Source organism: Ovis aries, chromosome 11 (assembly GCF_016772045.2).
Source record: "Ovis aries strain OAR_USU_Benz2616 breed Rambouillet chromosome 11, ARS-UI_Ramb_v3.0, whole genome shotgun sequence".
Classification (NCBI taxonomy): Eukaryota; Metazoa; Chordata; class Mammalia; order Artiodactyla; family Bovidae; genus Ovis; species Ovis aries.
This window is the reverse complement of record NC_056064.1, coordinates 43,173,021-43,190,395: the sequence shown is the minus strand read 5'-3', so window position 1 is coordinate 43,190,395 and position 17,375 is coordinate 43,173,021. Positions and strand designations below refer to the sequence as shown.

The 17,375-nt window shown below is 44.9% G+C and overlaps 1 protein-coding gene across 1 annotated transcript in view; it reads right to left on the bottom strand.

The window, feature by feature from the left end:
- Positions 1-2,949: 2,949 nt before the first annotated feature.
- Positions 2,950-17,375, bottom strand: part of DHX8 (DEAH-box helicase 8) — a 28,610-nt gene continuing 14,184 nt past the window's right edge. Inside the window, exons 13-23 of the mRNA XM_027974462.2 lie at positions 15,746-15,940; positions 15,302-15,487; positions 14,673-14,883; positions 14,111-14,292; positions 11,749-11,889; positions 8,455-8,610; positions 5,984-6,121; positions 5,385-5,513; positions 5,013-5,209; positions 4,363-4,542; positions 2,950-3,670 (exon numbers count right to left, since the gene is read on the bottom strand). Coding sequence (XP_027830263.2) covers positions 3,451-3,670; positions 4,363-4,542; positions 5,013-5,209; positions 5,385-5,513; positions 5,984-6,121; positions 8,455-8,610; positions 11,749-11,889; positions 14,111-14,292; positions 14,673-14,883; positions 15,302-15,487; positions 15,746-15,940 — 1,935 coding nt within the window. The 3' untranslated portion in view covers positions 2,950-3,450. The remainder of the gene's footprint in view (positions 3,671-4,362; positions 4,543-5,012; positions 5,210-5,384; positions 5,514-5,983; positions 6,122-8,454; positions 8,611-11,748; positions 11,890-14,110; positions 14,293-14,672; positions 14,884-15,301; positions 15,488-15,745; positions 15,941-17,375) is intronic.

The window sequence follows — 17,375 nt, the reverse complement described above, 5'->3', positions numbered from 1 at the left end:
TAAACTCCCATGACCATGCTACCCATGTATACAAACCCCAATGGTGGGTCCCCTCTCCTGCTGTGGCTCCAGGTCGCTGTTTTGCTGAAGGTGGGGACAGTTTGTATGGAGGGGAGCGGGAAAAGGCAGCACCCAGGCAAGAGGGTACAGGGAGGCTGGAGCAGCCCCGAGCCCTGGGTCCCGGCCAGTGAGGAAGAGCATGCCAGACTTTCGCAGGAAATGGGAAGGGAAACAGCATGGATTCTCCTTGCTCAAATCTTGGGGGAGAACAGAACCCTAGGCCACGTTTTCAGGGTTGGGAGGTGGGAGCCAAGGCTGAAAAAGTGGTGACATCTAGAAAGGAAGTATGATAAGAAGTATGCCAGGGCCTGTGGAGGAGGGAGGGGCAGGACGGGCAGTCCCTGTGTAAACAGCTTCATAGGAGCCAGATTCAGGTGAAAACAGGTGCTCTCCATCCAATTACATCAGAACCACAGCAAACGTCTGCGCTGGGGCGGGGCCAGCCTAACCACAGCTGATGCTTCATCCACAGCCCCTGTCCAGTACTCAGGCCAAGACTACAGGAAGAGATGCCTCTTGACCACTACCCACAGAAAAAAAGCAATGTTATTTTTTTTCCGCCCAGAAGCAGAAAACATTGTGCTAACTTTATAGCAATAGACAAAATTTTTTAAAAAGCAATTTTTTACAAATACATAATGGTACATGAGTGTTAGTCACTCAGTCACATCCAACTCTTTGTGATTCCATGGACTATAGCCCTCTAGGGTCCTCTGTCATGGGATATCCCAAGGCAAGAATGCTGGAATGGGTTGCCATTTCCTCCTCCAGGGGATCTTCCCGACCCAGGGATCAAACCTGGGTCTCCTGCATTGCTGGCAGATTCTTTACTGTCTGAGCCACCAGGGAAGCCTGTAATTGTACATGAAACCTAGGCTATCATGGTGAGAAGAGGTGTAAAGGTCAAGTGTAAACCCTGAGGTCTCAGTAGGTGCATTATGAGGAGAGACAGGGTCCTGGAAAGGTCTCCACAGGCTGAGACGTGACCTCTGTCCTCTGGAATGCTAACAACCCACTCCTCACAACTCTGTTCAAATCCTTGCACGTGGAGGGCACTCCTCTGAGGAGGAGATGGCTACCAGACCACAACCACGACCACAGGAGAGAATTCTCTGGCTGAAGGAAAGACTGCCAAAACTGAACCGCACTCTAGACTGGATGAAGGGAAGCCCTGGACCAAGGCGCCTGACCTAACAGGAGAGCTGACACATGGCCCATAGGACGGTTCCCTGACACACAGACAGGCACAGACTCAGCACAAGTGCAGGGGCAGGAAACTCTGGAGCTAGGCTCCCGCAGGGGTGGGATAAACAGCAAGAAGATTCCAGCTCCTTACACGAGACCCACATCCTCTTCGAGCTGTCACTCAATCTCGGGATATACTGCTTCAAGGAAGAGAAACAAGGGCCCCATTGTGTAGGAGCAGCAGGCGGGTCCTCCTGCCCATCTGGCTGGGAGCCCCGTTCCCTCGAGGAAGGCTCAGCACTGCTGCCTACATGCTGTTTGTCACGGACAGTCAAAAGGCCAGACCCCTGCCTTGTCGTCAGAGCAGAGACGGTGACCCCAGCTCTTTGGGGAGATGTTCAAGACCCACAGAGCTTGGGTCCTTTTTGCTCACCTTACCCAGAAAGATGACCACCCGCTCTCAGCCTTGGCCTGCTAAACATCCCCTTTCCAACTTCAGCTTAAAATCCAAACCTCCTTTCTTGGCGGTGATGACTTCAGAGGTGCCAATGCCGTCAATGTTGGTCACCCAGCTGGGACAGGTGGGCTGCCAAACCCAGAGTTTGTTCCTAAACCAGACAGACCTGGCCTGGAATTAAGACTGGGTAGCCAGCCTCTGCTTCTGCTTCAATTTCCTCTGTCTCCCAACAAGGCCTTAAAGGATCTTTAAATCCTCTGACTTCAGCTGCTGGCCTAGGTTTCCTGAGAGGCACACTGAGACTCGCAGCTCACTCAGCTAAATGAAGGGGCAGGGCATACCGTCAGCAGACTCTGCTGGGTTGTTTCTGAATTGTGTCCTTAGGCTGGTCTGCTGCCTAATAGCAGCCTATATTCCTTCACATCCTAGTAGGTTGTATAGTCTCCTTCAGTGTCCAACGTACCACTGTAGAGTAGTTCTAGTATTTATATCATTTCAGAACTCTCAAGTGTAGAGAGAATGGAGGCAGTTCAGGCCATAACACAGGATGTGCCCAATCTGCCAGGGGTTTCTCCACCAGATCAACTTCCCGGAAGTTCCACAGCCTGGCCTGGCAGCATCTGCCTGATGGTCTTCCAAGTCCAGAGGCTTCTCAGGAAATGTGAGCAGGGCCCTGGGAGGTGGCCATTCCCCAACCAAATGCTAGGAGGAAACCACCAAGCATGCGGCCAGGAGCACAGGTCCTGGGCAGCACTAACAGGCTCTGAGAGGTGTGACAATGATTTTCACTTTGGGGCAGAGGAAGAGAGGCTTTAACCAGAGAAAACTGTTGAAGAGATCAGGGGGATAAAAATAAAACCAAAAATAAGCTGAAAGTTGTGTCATTACTTATGTGTTTCAAGAGGAAATAGGGCGCACTGCATGTTGTGAGTTTGGCAGGCAGGAGAGGGAGCCAGGGAGAGCCTTCTGTATTCAATATGCAGCATCTGTAATCACTCAGGCTCCCAGAGCAGAATGCCTGTGCAGTGGATGCGGTTAATCACGGTGCGGTCCTCGCAGCTCTGGACCAGTGCTGATGCTGAGAGATAAGACTGGAGGTCTGGGTGTGCATCACCCTTCAGCCCAAAGAGCCTCACGCTCTGGTTTCAGGGGACTCTCCACTGAAGCCTCAGATACTAAATCTCCCCACCTTCAGCCCAGGCCAATAGCCTAACCTTTCAGCTAAAAGCAACAACCACAGAGAACCATTTTTGTTTCCTTATGAAAATAAATATTTGCAGGAGGTTAAACAAAAGGACAGGGGCTGGACAGGGGCTGGACAGGGGTATGAAGGAGGGGGAGGCCAACACTTTGGGTGAGCTTCACGGCTCCCTCCTCTACAGAGTACCAGTCAGGGCCTCAGGGCCCTCACTGAGTCCACGAAGCACACGCTCTTGGCTCCCCTTTCCCATCCGAGAGCTGCAGAAGTTTCCCCTTACTTGGAGATGATGCAGTGTGTACCTCGTGTCGGGTGTGAGCCCTGTTGGCCCCACCTTGGCGTGGTGGGGCCTGGAGGCTCTGATCACACCAGGCGTAAACCCCTGTTTCTATTTTACCACCAACGAAGGAAGGAGAGTCAAGTTTAGGAAATGCCCAGTTGAGACATTCAGCCACCAGACAGCTGTATCCCCAGGACCAGCTTCTCATCAATAAGAGCGAGGCTGAGCCCTGGCCCAGGGCTGCAGGTCAGGCCAATAGATTCTTGCCTTTCAGCGTCGCCGGAAGGCTCGGGATATTCTCCAGGCATTGGGCTCCTCATAGCGGTTGTACAAGGGTTCCAGCCGTTGCTGCTTCTTCTGCTTGCTTAGCTTGGTCGGGTCAGAGACCTTGAAGAAGGCCGGTGCAAACTCCACAAGCCACCGGGGGTCGATGGTGGTGACCTCACGCATGTACTCCTTCGTAGTCAGCACCAGCTCATGATATACCACCCTAAAGGGGCCAGAGAGAGAGTTCAAGACTCCAATATAGGACCTGCTCCATGGTCAAGTCACCATGGTCCCTGGCGGGCCTCAGCTGAGCTTGCACTTGACCCTCTTACCTCTCCAACCTGAACCCTGAGGAGACTGGAGTCTCTGTTTATGACAGCCACACCCCAATACTGAAGTGTCTGCACACCTCTCACCACAAGAAAGCTGCCTGTTCCAATGAGTTAAGTGACACGGAGCCAATCACATTCCTTCTCTGGACCTGTTTCCTGCTCTGTGAAGTGTGAGGGTGGTTTTCTGGGCTGTCTCCACAGAACTCCAGGATCCTGAAGAGGACCTGGAGGCTGCCGCATGGGAATGGGGAAAGCCAAGCAGGCCAGGCTCTATGTCTCCAGCTCTCTTCTACCACCATGGTGGCACAGCGGTTTTAAATCAGTTTTATGTTAAGGTGGGTAAGATTTCAATTTTTTAAAAATACTATTTGAAAAAATAAAAATTTAATCACCTCACTAGATCTCTGAGATCCTTCCTAGCTCACACCCCTGTGATTTTATTTCTCTCAAAAGGGCCTGATATCGTGTCTAATTCAGGCTTCTGCTGCTCTAGCAACATAAGCAACGTTAGGAAGTGCTGGGTGTGAGTGGGGACACAAACACAAAGGGCCAGTTGATTCCCAAGTTCTCTCTGTCCACCTACCATTCGGGCTGTCTGTTGAAGAGAGCACTGGACGGATGGATGTAGACCACTTGCTGGTCAATCAGTGTCCGGTAACCCTCCTGTGGGTCTTTCTTGGCAGCATTCCGGAAGAATCCACTGCAGATGGCCTTCTGCACTCGGACTGTGGACTTACCACAGGACACCACATCCAGCTTGTGTCTTGCAGGAGAATAAGTTGAGAGAGGACAAAGATGGGAGACTACTCTGCTTTCTGAGGTTCTACGTTCCAGAATAACAGTACCCGACACCCGCCTCGTGGGGCCCCCAGAGTCGGCACTAGGACCCTCCTTCCAGTCCTAAGTGTACCAGCTCAACACAGTGGGCAAGATGGATGCCACAAGAGCCAGACACTTTGCCTGGGTTATAATTCAACCCAACTAATAATGTCACAGATGCTGTAAACAAAGAGCATTTTCAACAACTAATATATCATCTTCCTCTTAGGAACTTCCTAAAGTGACTCTCAGCCCCATCCTCACCTGGGAAGGAGTACAAGAGATGCAAAAGAGTTTTTTGTGCCGAGCAAGAATATAGGTGCCTGCAGCTTCACAGATACATGCAGAGACACATGTACACGGCACAGCATTCAGGGAAACTCAACTTGAACAGGAGAAGTCACCAGGTGTTACCTGTCCATTATGCCCAACATCTGCTTGCGAATGTCCTGGGCCCGGCGCAGAGAACGAGCCTGGATAAAGTTCTCATAGCACCATGGGTTGGAGAACTTGTTGTTCTTCCAAGAGTTGTAAACGGCCAGCAGGGTGAGGTGGTCCCCTTCGGTCTGGTGGAATTTGGCCTTCTTCTGATCTGCAAGGGCTTGTTTATCCTGCAAGCAGTGGGGAGAAGCTCATTCCCACCCAAGCTACTGACTGAACACCCAGCAGTGCCGGGACACCCTCTATGGCCCAATCAAGTGTGCACATTAAGCACTCGGGTGGCAATGGGCTGACTTTACCCAACTCTGCCTGATCCCTACATGAACACAGGCCTGCACTCCTTACTTTGGGCCTGTAGAAGACGTTCTGCACAGACAGCATGGACACAATGGTCAGCATTTCCTCACTGCAGCCTAGATGCACAGACATGATCAGCATTTTGCACAGCATTGGCTCCAGAGGGAACTCTGCCATCTAGAGGGAGAAGAAGAAACTACAATTATGACCCTGGGGAAGACCCACCTGGAGTCCTGGGTCAGAGTGGGTAACAGACCGCAGGAAGTTTACCCAAGCATGATGATGGGGGATGCCTCGCTCTATCGGAAAAAAAATTTTTTTTAATTTCCCAAATAAATTTCAACAAAATGTATATGACCAAGATTATAACTACTGTTGGGGTAGGTGGGAATTTTATAGACATCTTTTCAAACGCTAAACTCAATTACATATCATGAGGTAAGATTAGTTGGATAGAATTTCTTTTTCTGTAAAGAAGAAATAGTTTCAAGTAATAGTGGAAAATCCAGGTTAAACACAGGCATGCAGAATTCTAGTCAAAGCTTATCCAGGGCCTCAGAGCTTAATTTTTTATACAGAACAGAAAGAATGGAAGGCTAGCCAGGGAATCTTCCCCAAAGCACCAGAGGCTTAGGGCTGTCCCCTACCCTGCGGCCCAGGCGAGTAAGCAGGCCCTCGTCGTCCAGGGCCCCCAGCGTGTACAGCTGCTCCATGGCTGTGATCAAGGTTTCCATTGGCGGGGCATCCATGAAGTCAAACGACAGCAGGTCATTGATGCCCATGGCCTAAAATAGAAGGGAACAATGTGTAGATGGCAGGGTCAGCCTCACTAGTGCTCACATGGAGGGAGACTACTTGTCACCTTCTTATTTCTTCAACTGCAATTAGGAAGCTACCAGAGAAGCTACCAGAGCGATTAGCAGGAGGGCTGGGTCACACAAACCTCAAGACTGTTAGAAAACACGTACTTTCTTGGGAAATATTTTAAAAAATACTCTCAGAATATACAGCTCAAGAACCAAAAGACAAAAATTTTTAAATGGGCAGAGGTAGACATGTCTCCAAAGATATATAAAAATGGGAACAAACACAAGAGAAGATGCTCAATATAACTAGTAATCAGGGAAATGCAAATCAAAACCACCATGAAATACCACTTCATACCCACTAGGATGGCGACAGCTATAATTTAAGAAAGAAAATAATAAGTGTTGGCAAAATATGGAGAAACAGGAATCCTCATACATTGCTGATGGGAATAAAATGGTGCGGCTGCTTGGTGATTCACCAATAAGTTAAACACAGAGTTACCAGGTGATCCAAGAATTCCACTTCTAGGTATACACTCAAAAGAAATGAAAGAAGGGACTCAGCACAAATACTTGTACATTAATGTTCATAGGAACATTACTCACAATAGCTAAAAGGCAGAAACCACCCAAAAGTCCATCGATGGATGAATGGATAAACAAAACACATTGTATATACATACAATGGAATGTTACCCTTAAAAACAAATGAAATTCTAATACATGCTACAGCATGATGAACCTTGAAAACAACAAGTAAAATAAGCCAGATCAAAAGGACAAATATGAGCGATTCCTTTAATCTGAGGTACCTAGGCTAGGCAGATTCATAGAGACAGAAAGTAATTTGGTTACCAGGGGCAGGAGGGAGGGGGAAGGTGATAGTTTAGCTAAATGAGTACAGAGTTTCAATTTGGGATGATCAAAAAGTTCTGGAAATGGACAGTAGTGACGGCTGCTCAATACTGTGAATGTACTTAGTGCCACTGAACTAAACATTTTAAAAGATTACAATGATAATGTGTTATATATTTTATCATAATAATTTTAAAAAAAAACCAGCTTGCCCTGCCTCCTGCATACAAAATATCTCCTGTGTATCTAGAAAGTGCCCTGTGTGCCATGTTAGGTGGGAGGGATATAAAGAGGACTAAGATAGGGTCCCTGCTCTCAGAGTTCACCATGGTGACACACAAAACCACATGCAATCCCCTGCCTGCCATGGAGCAGGCATTTGATACATCTGTTACCTAATCTGATGAATAAAAGAAACAAATGCTGCACTATCCAAATGTGTATAAAGGCAGGACCTAAGCTTTCTGTTTCCTTTCCACAGAAGTGATGGCGACCATAAACCCAGCAGGTGTTCAATAACTGCTTACTGTATGAATAAGAACAACAAGGAATTATGTTAGCAATCAGTAAGTGTTGTGCCAAGTGCCTTTACCTGCACTATCTCATTTATCTTCACAGGAGAGACTATTAATAGCCCCCTGCTTTGAGAGGAGAATACAGAGCAGAGAGCCGAGCAGGTAAATTTACCAAAGACACACAGCTCAGAGCAGACCTTTGAGCCACAGATGCCTCTCTGTTCTCACTTCAGAGACTGGAGCAGGCTTTTTTTTTTTTTTTTCTCTGAAGCTCTGTTTTAGCCTTTCGTACAGAGAATGAATAATAAATTACAACAGAACACTGTGCATTAGTAAAGTGCCAGGGCTCCAGGGCAGCACTGGAGTCGGGCGGCAGCGCTGGGTAGGGGTGCCATCATCTGGGAAATTACTCATGCGGCTCCCCCTGCCAAGAGAGACTGAAGGTTCTCACTGGGGACTGAGAGAGGAAGAGCCGTGATTTAGAATGAAACCCAGCCCCAGGGGGCCAGTCTGAAACCTGTACTAACTGTTGTTCCCTTGCAAAGCTTTTGGACTGGGGGTTTTGCTTCCGTTTTAAAAGAATAGAATTGGATGTGAAAGTTAAAGGGTTGAGGGAAGTGAGTTTGTCCACAGTTTGGCACTGGCTCGATTTTTCTAATATCCTGTTTGAAAGATAATGCTCCTAACTAAAATCTTTTATAACCAAATATCCTGCTGGTTATGATGGCAAGAAAAGAAACATCACAGCATACATGCCAATTTAGCCCCAGACCCGCGGTGGAGAGGCTGTTATCACAGCCATTTGCCTTGTACCCAAAGGGACGGGTTCCATAAGGTTACTGAAGTATTTAACAAGATTCATAAAACTGAGATCCATTCACTAAGGCCATAGAATTGGACTGCTCCACCAGCCCATTCTAACAAGACAGTGATTTCTACCTTGAGCGAGAGCACTGTGCTTGCTAAGTTGGTTCTCTGAATTTCTGGCACATTGGTGGTCAGCATTTCATCTCGGTAGGCACGTTCTGTGTACAGCCTATAACACTTCCCTGGGCCTGTTCTCCCAGCTCTGCCAGCTCGTTGCTTTGCCTGAGCCTAGAGGGGTGGGAATAAAAATATCAGATCTGTTAAACATTCCTTAATGGCTTCACCCAGGAAATCCTAGAAAGGGGGGCACTTTGCAACAGGGCAAAACCTAAAATGGGGTTTATTCACTTCCTCTAGGACTATTTCCAAGAGTTCCTACCACCGCTCTTAATCATCCCCACTCAGGGAACTCTGTTCAAGTGAGGCCAAATATTAATATAAGCAAGTGAATAGAAGAAATACTGTAGAGATCACAGAAATATACCTTCAAACTAGTGTGGCACAACATAAATAAGAAAGCATAAAACCAAATGACAAAACCCACCTTCCACCATAACCAAAAATATAAGTGAACTGAATAAATATAATTTAATCACACCAGTGAATGACTCTGCAGCTGTTTTAAAAATCAAGTTTTTGAGATGCTCAATGACACATGAACAGGTTCACTCACAGAGGTGAAAAAGCAAGTTGCCCAACAATACTAATTTTATTTTTTTTAACCTTCATGTAAATATACAAACTATCAGAAATAAAAAACTAGGAAAAAATACCCTAAAGTGTTAACTTTGGCTAACTCTGATGCTAGGCTTGTAGATGAGTTCTATTTTCTTTAATAAATATCCAATAATGAACATATATTACCTTAATTATCAGGAAAGTTAAATATGAATCAAAACCCACATACTTACTACACTATTAAAATCGCAATCTAAAATAAACATGCAAAAAGATGGACAAGAAAAAACATCATAATGAAGACAGTGGTTGGTGGCAACAGGACTATGGGTAATTTTCAAAATAATGTTATATTACTTCTGTACTCAGGGGAGAGGGGCACTAATTTTTAAAATTAAAAACAATATGTAGGTTAGCCCCAGGTTGCTAGGAAACCAGTGAATAGCAATCTGGAGAGGGCCATTTTCTGACAAAACCATCTGTCTTATAAATAGTATCAGGGTTTATGAGTTTCTATGCCAGCTCCAACCAAAAGATAACAGTATGAGAGGTCACTACCCACTCAGAGGGAGGCAGCAATCAGATTCCAGAACATTCTACAGATGTTTCTCAAATTATGGAGGGCAGATACAAATAATTTCTCCATCACTCCATCACGGTGCATGTATCACCCCCAGAAGAACTGGTACAGAACACACATGCTGGGACCACTGCTGCTGCTGCTGCTGCTGCTGCTGCTAAGTCACTTCAGTCGTGTCCGACTCTGTGCGACCCCACAGACGGCAGCCCACCAGGCTCCCCCGTCCCTGGGATTCTCCAGGCAAGAACACTGGAGTTGGTTGCCATTTCCTTCTTCAATGCATGAAAGTGAAAAGTGAAAGTGAAGTCACTCAGTCAGTCTGATTCTTAGCGACCCCCTGGACTGCAGCCTACCAGGCTCCTCAGTCTATGGGATTTTCCAGGCAAGAGTATTGGAGTGGGGTGCCATTGCCTTCTGCCCAAGTTTAATTTCTTTTTCTTTTTGGGCCACATCCCACAGCAGGCATGGCTTCGCAGGTAGCTCAGTGAGTAATCTGTCTGCAATGCAGGAGACTCAGGAAACATGGGTTCAGGTTGGGCAGATCCCCTAGAGGAGGGCATGGCAACCCACTCTAATATTCCTGCCTGGAGAATCCCTTGGACAAAGGAGCCTGGTAGGCTGCAGTCCATCAGGTCGCAAAGAGTCGGACATGACTGAGCGACTTCACTTTCACTTTTCACTTTCATGCACTGGAGAAGGAAATGGCAACCCACTCCAGTGTTCTTGCCTGGAGAATCCCAGGGATGGGGGAGCCTGGTGGGCTGCCATCTATGGGGTCACACAGAGTCGGACACGACTGAAATGACTTAGCAGTAGCAGCAGCAGCACGCACACACAGCAGACATACGGGATCTTAGTCCCCCGAGCAGGGATTGAATCCGTGCCCCCTGCATTAAAAATGCAGTCTTAACCACGACCACCAGGGAACTCCCTTGTCCAGGTTTAAATCCTGGCTCTACCAGCTATGTGACCTTAGGCAAGTCACTTAACCCCTCTGGCCCTCAGTCTCACTTGTGAGATAAGGATAATAACAACATTTACCACAAAAGATCAACTGAGAATGTAATGAGTTCATGTGTGTGAAAGTACCTGGGACAGTGCCTGGCACATAGGAAGTACCCTGCAAGAGTTAGCTATTATTACTTAAGTTTCAAAATGAAAATAACCTTATGGAATTATAGATTATGAGAGTAATACATGCCTTTTATAGAATATTAAGACAATATATAAAAGTATAGGGAAGAAAATGTGCTTTACCCATCAGCATAGAAACCAGCAGCACCACCACCAAGAACCTTGTCTAACATTTTGCCTATACTACGCTTTCAATTGCAGGTACGTTCACATACGCTGTGCACAGGCACATACCATCTATTTTTAAACAAAAACTGGATTATACTACTCATGCTATTTTGTAGCTCACTTTTTTCAAATAATATATCATAGTTATGTGCTTATGTCATTAAACATAGATACACACCACTATGTTAATGCCACATAACATTCTATGGCATGAATTTACCATACTTTATTAAACTACTTCCCTTTCAGAGCTAATTTAGAATTTTCTCAGGTTCCCTCTAGTATAAATAATGCTTCATGAACATCCTTTTCCATTACGTTTGGATATGAGTTCAATCATTTCTAACTTTCAGATTCACTTCCAGAAGCAGAACTGTTAGGTTCAAGAAATGAACTTTTAAATTTCAGATACATTGGGGCCAAACTTCCTTCAAAAAGGATGATCAGGATATTCATTTAAAAATATAATTCAGGCAGGAAACCATTCCATAATTACCAAACAAACACTATCATTTCTTGAATTATTACTATCTCAGATATTTGTGGCTAAGTGCAATATTTTTAAAAATAATACTCTTAAGATAATCAAGGGTGCTAAGATTAAATTTAAGTTCCAGTTTTATGGGGTTTTTTTAAATGTTGAAACACTATTCTGAAGATTAAAAACAAACAACACAAAATTTCCTGTATCTCAACAAAGAAGCCAGTATCTTAAAACAATAAAGTTCAAAATACAAAACCATAAAAAATGTCAGAAAAGCCCTAACCAGGATTTTCAGAAAAGCTGCCAGAAGAAGTTGTCCTACCTGAGAAATAGGAGTCACCACGAGCTGGTCAATCCCTGTCTTAGAATTGTACACCTTCTGCTTCACGAATCCAGGGTCTACCACATAGTAAATGCCATCAATAGTCAGCGATGTCTCTGCAATGTTGGTGGCAATCACAACCTGCAGGCAAGAGGGACATAGTTGGATTGAACTGCCCAGTCTCAGTCCTGAGGTGTGAAATGAGACTTCTGAACTCGGACATCTTTCCAAAGAGATTGTGCAGCTCTCTCCCTCTCTCTAGACGGTTAGAGAGCACTTAATCTCTGTTTGGCCCCAAATGGGTGGAAGGGGAGGCGCCTTCATCTTAAGTGTTAGGCTGGGGAGGGAGTGGTACCTGAGAGAAGTGGAATAGGAAAAAGCAATGGCCAATCAAAGCCAATTTCATTTGTGCAAATGGCTACATCCCTCATTTTCTAGATCCAATGCTGATTACTACAATTTTAATTTTCTAGCACCCTGGGAAGGCAGAGATTTCCTGGTATCACATGTGCCAGCGCAAAATGAGATTTTCCTTCCCCCACAGGGACATCTGTACTACAAAATGAGCTGTTTGTGTATGTGGAACAAGAGGGAGACTTTTTTTTTCTGATCATAAAATGAACCACGAGGCAGCAGAGGAATTTCACGATTTGTGTGTAAGAAGCGGCATATGTGATCTAGATGATTGGTCTCAGCCTGGTACTGCCACTTTTCTTCCACCCAGAGGTTCAGACAATAAAACACAATTGCTTGGAAAAAATCATTGCCAGGAGGCACCAGAACATCTCACCTCACGCCAGCATTTTACTGGCCCTGAAAGGCTTCTACCTGCCAGAGAACTCCCCCGTGGAGAGCAGCACAATCACCAGGAATAGAGTAGGAGTCACCGTTTTCCTCTCAAACCTGCTCCTCTACATTTGCCTCCTCAGCACCATCTTCCACCTAGCAGCCTGAGCCAGAAACCTGGTAGTCATTCCTGACTTCTCCCCACTGCCCTTCCCTAAATCTCCAGGCGCCCACCACGTCTTGACCGTTCTAACTCTTCAATGTTATTCAGATCCATCTGTCTTCCAGATGGTTACTAGATTCATTCTGGTGATCATTTTATAATGTATGCAAATGTCAAATCACTTTGTAGTGCCCCTGAAACTAACATAATGTTGTACATCAACTGTGTTTCAATTAAAAAAGAAAATCCATCTGTCTTCCATTCCTAGGTATGTACTCAAGAGAAAAGAAAACATATGTCCACACAAAAACTTGTAAACAAATGTTCACAGCAGCATTATTCATAACAGCCAAAAGGTGGAAACAATCCAAATGTTCATCAACTGATGAATGGATAAACAAAATGTGGTACATGCTGTTCTACAACAGAGTATTCTTCAACAGTAAAAAGAAATGAAGTGCTTATACATGCTACAACATGGATGAATCTTGAAAACACACTAAGTGAAAGAAGCTAGTCCCCAAGGACCACAAATTATAATGACTCCATTTATATGACATGTCCAGAACAGGTGAATCCAGACACAGAAAGTGGTTCCCAGCAGCTGAGCAGAGGGGTGAATGGGGGATGATTTCAAAAGGGTCTCTTTTGGGGATGATGAGTTTGTTCTAAAAATTAAGTTGTAGTGATTAATGGTTAGTGATGAATGATTAATAATGGTAATTCATGACTGCACAATTCTGTGAATATACTAAAAAAATTCTGTGACTATACTAACATATACCGAATTTTATGCTTTAAAGGGTTAACTGTTCGGTATGTAAATTATATATCTCAATAAAGCTATTAGGCAAAATCCATCTGTCTCCTTTCCCACTGTCTCACACATACTCACACAGTCAATTCCAGCGGCTGGAACTACACATCTCCCTGAAAACCCTCACAGCTCTTGGCTAGGAGGGCCTGTTCTGTTGACTTGGAATTCATGTTGTCCTGCCCGTCTCGTCTAGGTGAACACCCGCACGTTCTTCAGGACTAGCTTAGATCCTAACTTCCAGTAAGAACACTGGGCTGGGTGCTCCCCCTCTGAAGACCCAGCGCACCAGTAGCACTGTCACACTCTATGGTAAAAGCCTGTCTACTGGTGGATGTTCCACAGCAGACAGAAGCCTGTCCTCAGATGGCAGCCCTGTGTCTACCCCGAAGTCTGGGAAATGCTCAAAAAACGACCTGTCAAATGAAAGCAAAGGGAGGAAGAAGAGCAGGGATCACATACAAGACCCTCATTCCTTAACAAACTGTTTGGACTACTTCCTAAAATATAATACACAGGACTCGCATACACCATAAGCAATTCCCATCAGCAACAGTTGCATACACCACGTGGTTTCAGAACACAAGCGCCTGTGTTACCTTTCTGCTGCCAGGTGGAGCTGGGTCAAAGATTCTGGTCTGCATCTCACTGGGGAGAGCAGAGTACACTGGGAGGATAATCAGCTCTGGAACATCAGGTCCCAGGGATTTCATTCTTTCATACAGAATCTCGCAAGCAGTATCGATCTCTTCCTGACCAGTCAGGAAGACCAGGATATCACCTAAGAGGAGAACAGGAGCATGAACTGACTTCCTCGGTGTGTGTTCTATACAAAGGCCACACTGACATTCACAGAACTCCAAAAGGTGGAAAACACTCTCATATTCTGATCTCTAACAAATTAAGAGGTTTTCCTCTATCCATGTTTATTCTGTTTGTTGTTTTGGTTTTTTAAATTTTTAAAAAACTTGTGTCTATGTTTAAATAGATGCATTTATACCCTGCATACTATTATTTATATTTTCATCACCACCACTTCAAACATGCAAACCTGAGACCTATAGACCAACCAATATTTCAAAGGCATTTTTTAAAAAAATGAGCAAAAATACCCACATCAGGACTTTTGGCCTAAGAGGAAAAATGCTCTTTTCCCCCTACCTGGCGGTTCTGTTAAGTGGATCTGCATGACTGTGATCAAGCTGGCATCTAGATAATCGGTTTCAGGTTCCTTTGTGTACAATATTTCCACTGGGTATGTTCGACCTGGGATGGTAAAGATGGGAGCTTCATAGAAGTACTGAGAAAACTTCACAGCATCCAAGGTGGCTGAGGTGACAATCAGTTTCATGTCCTGCCGTTTCTGAACCGTCTAAAGGGAAATGCAATGCAGCTTACTAAAAAAGACTGCCCAAAAAAGGCACAGGTACTCAAATTCAATTCCCAGGCTTTCCTGGTGGTCTGATGGTTAGGAATCCTCCTGCCAATGCAGAAGAAATGGGTTCAATCTCTGGTCCAGGAAGATCCCACATGCCGCAGAGCAACTAAGCCCACGCGCCACAACAACTAGAGCCCATGCTCCACCAAGAGGAGCCACTGCAATGAGAAGCCTCGCACCACAACTAGAGAGTAGCCCCTGCTCTCTGCAACTTGAGAAAGCCCACATGCAGCAACAAAGACCCTGCACAGCTAAAAATAAATGATAAAGTAAGCAAATCTTAAAAAATAACATCTATTCCCAGAATTCAGTTCCCAACAGGCAGAAGGGTCACTGAAGAGCATCTAGTTACCTTTTTCAGCAATCCAAAGAGCACATCAGTATGAATTGTCCTCTCATGCGCCTCGTCCAACATGATGATTGCATACTGAGTGAGGTCGGGGTCGATCAGGCATTCTCGGAGCAACATCCCGTCTGTCATGTACTTGATGACTGTTTCAGGGCTGGTGCAGTCCTCAAATCGAATGGTGTAGCCCACCTAAAGCAGAACAGAAGTGGAAAACCTTAGACACAAACCTCTCCTTTTTGCCATCTTCACTCACGATTTCAGCCCAGACTATTACCCGTAATTTTAATAGATAGAATTTGACCAAGATGTACAGTGATTTCCTCAAAGTAAAATCTGCCTGGGGTTTGATCCTGAACAGATCTGATGACCATGAGAAACCCTCTCTCTCTCAGGAGAAACCTGAAAAAAGGTAGTATTATTTCCAGGACAGCGTCATCACCCACTCACCTCTTGGCCTAAGCAACAACCGAACTCCTCTGACACTCTTTTGGCCACAGACATGGCCGCTACTCTTCTAGGCTGGGTACATCCAATCTTGCCCCTGGAAGTGTAGCCTGCCTCTGCCAGGTACTGGGTGATCTGCGTGGTCTTCCCAGACCCGGTCTCTCCAATAACAATCAGGATCTGGTTGTCATGGACAGCCTGAAAGCAACCAAATGTAAGTAAGGTCATTAAAATCTGCCACACATTACTCAGGAGTAAAATAATTGATTAAGTTCTAACATTAAAGGAGAAAAAGGGGAAACAGTGGTGCAGATATGTAAGATGACAACCAGGGTTTAAATTTTTAAGTATACATAGAAAAAAATATTAACGGTGATTTTCTATGGTGATCTTCTTTTTCAACTTAGTAGGTAAAGAATCTGCCTGCAATGCAGATGTTCGTCAGGAAAATCCCCTGGAGAAGGGAATGGCTACCCACTCCAGTATTCTTGCCTGGAAAATTCCATGGACAGAGGAGCCTGGTAGGCTACAGTCCATGGGGTCACAAAGTGTCCGACACGACTGAGTAACTAACGCTTTCACTTTCAACACTTTCCCAGATGGCTCAGTGGTATAGAATCTGCCTGCCAACGCAGGAGATGCGGTTTGATCCCTGAGTCAGGAAGGTCCCCTGTCAGAAAGGAACGGCAACCGCCTCCAGTATTCTTGCCTGGGAAATCCCACAGACAGTGGAGCCTGGAAGACTGCAGTCCATGAGGTCACAAAAAGAGTCGGACATGACTTAGCAACCGAGCACACACGCACACATAACAAATTTAAAACTTTAAACTTTTAATTTTATTTACATTTTTGGATGCTCCAAGAAGCATGCATGATCTCAGTTCCCCAACCAGGGATAAAACTTGGGCCCCCTGCAGTGAAAGCATGAAGTCCTAACCACTGAACCACCAGAGAATTCCATGAGTATTCTTTTTTTCTTTAAACTGACTCAATTATTTAAAAACGTATTGTCTTCCTTAAACTCATAAAAATACAATGATGCCAAAAGCATAAATTATCCAGCTCACCCTGATATTTTATATACATACATGTATGTTTTTTCAAGTATTATATGCACATGATTAAAGAATTCAGTAGCAAATAAAGACAGTTCCTTTCTACTGTCATTCTCAAAACTCCATACCTTACCCCCTAAAGTCACTTGATTTCTATACTGTTTGTAACAGCAAAGGACTGCCATCAACCTACATGTCTATTAACACAGGACTAGTTAAATAAGCCACAGTACACCCACATAACAAAGCACTAAAAAAAAAATAGGGAACAATGCTGAGCTGTGTCACTGAGGGGGAAAAAGCAAAATATAGAACTATATATATAATATGCTGCCATGTAGAAACACACATGGTTCATATAAACGTATGATACCTGTGTGTGTATGTACATATATATATTTGTACTTGTTTGTATAAGAGATCACTGAAAGGATTTGCTGGAAACGAATACAGTATGTTGCCTCAGGAAGGTTTCATGATCTTAAATCAGATGGCAAGAAAATAGAAACAAGTACCTGAAATAAAGACTTGCCTCGATGGGAAGTCAAGCATCCCCATTTTCCTTACTCAACACAATA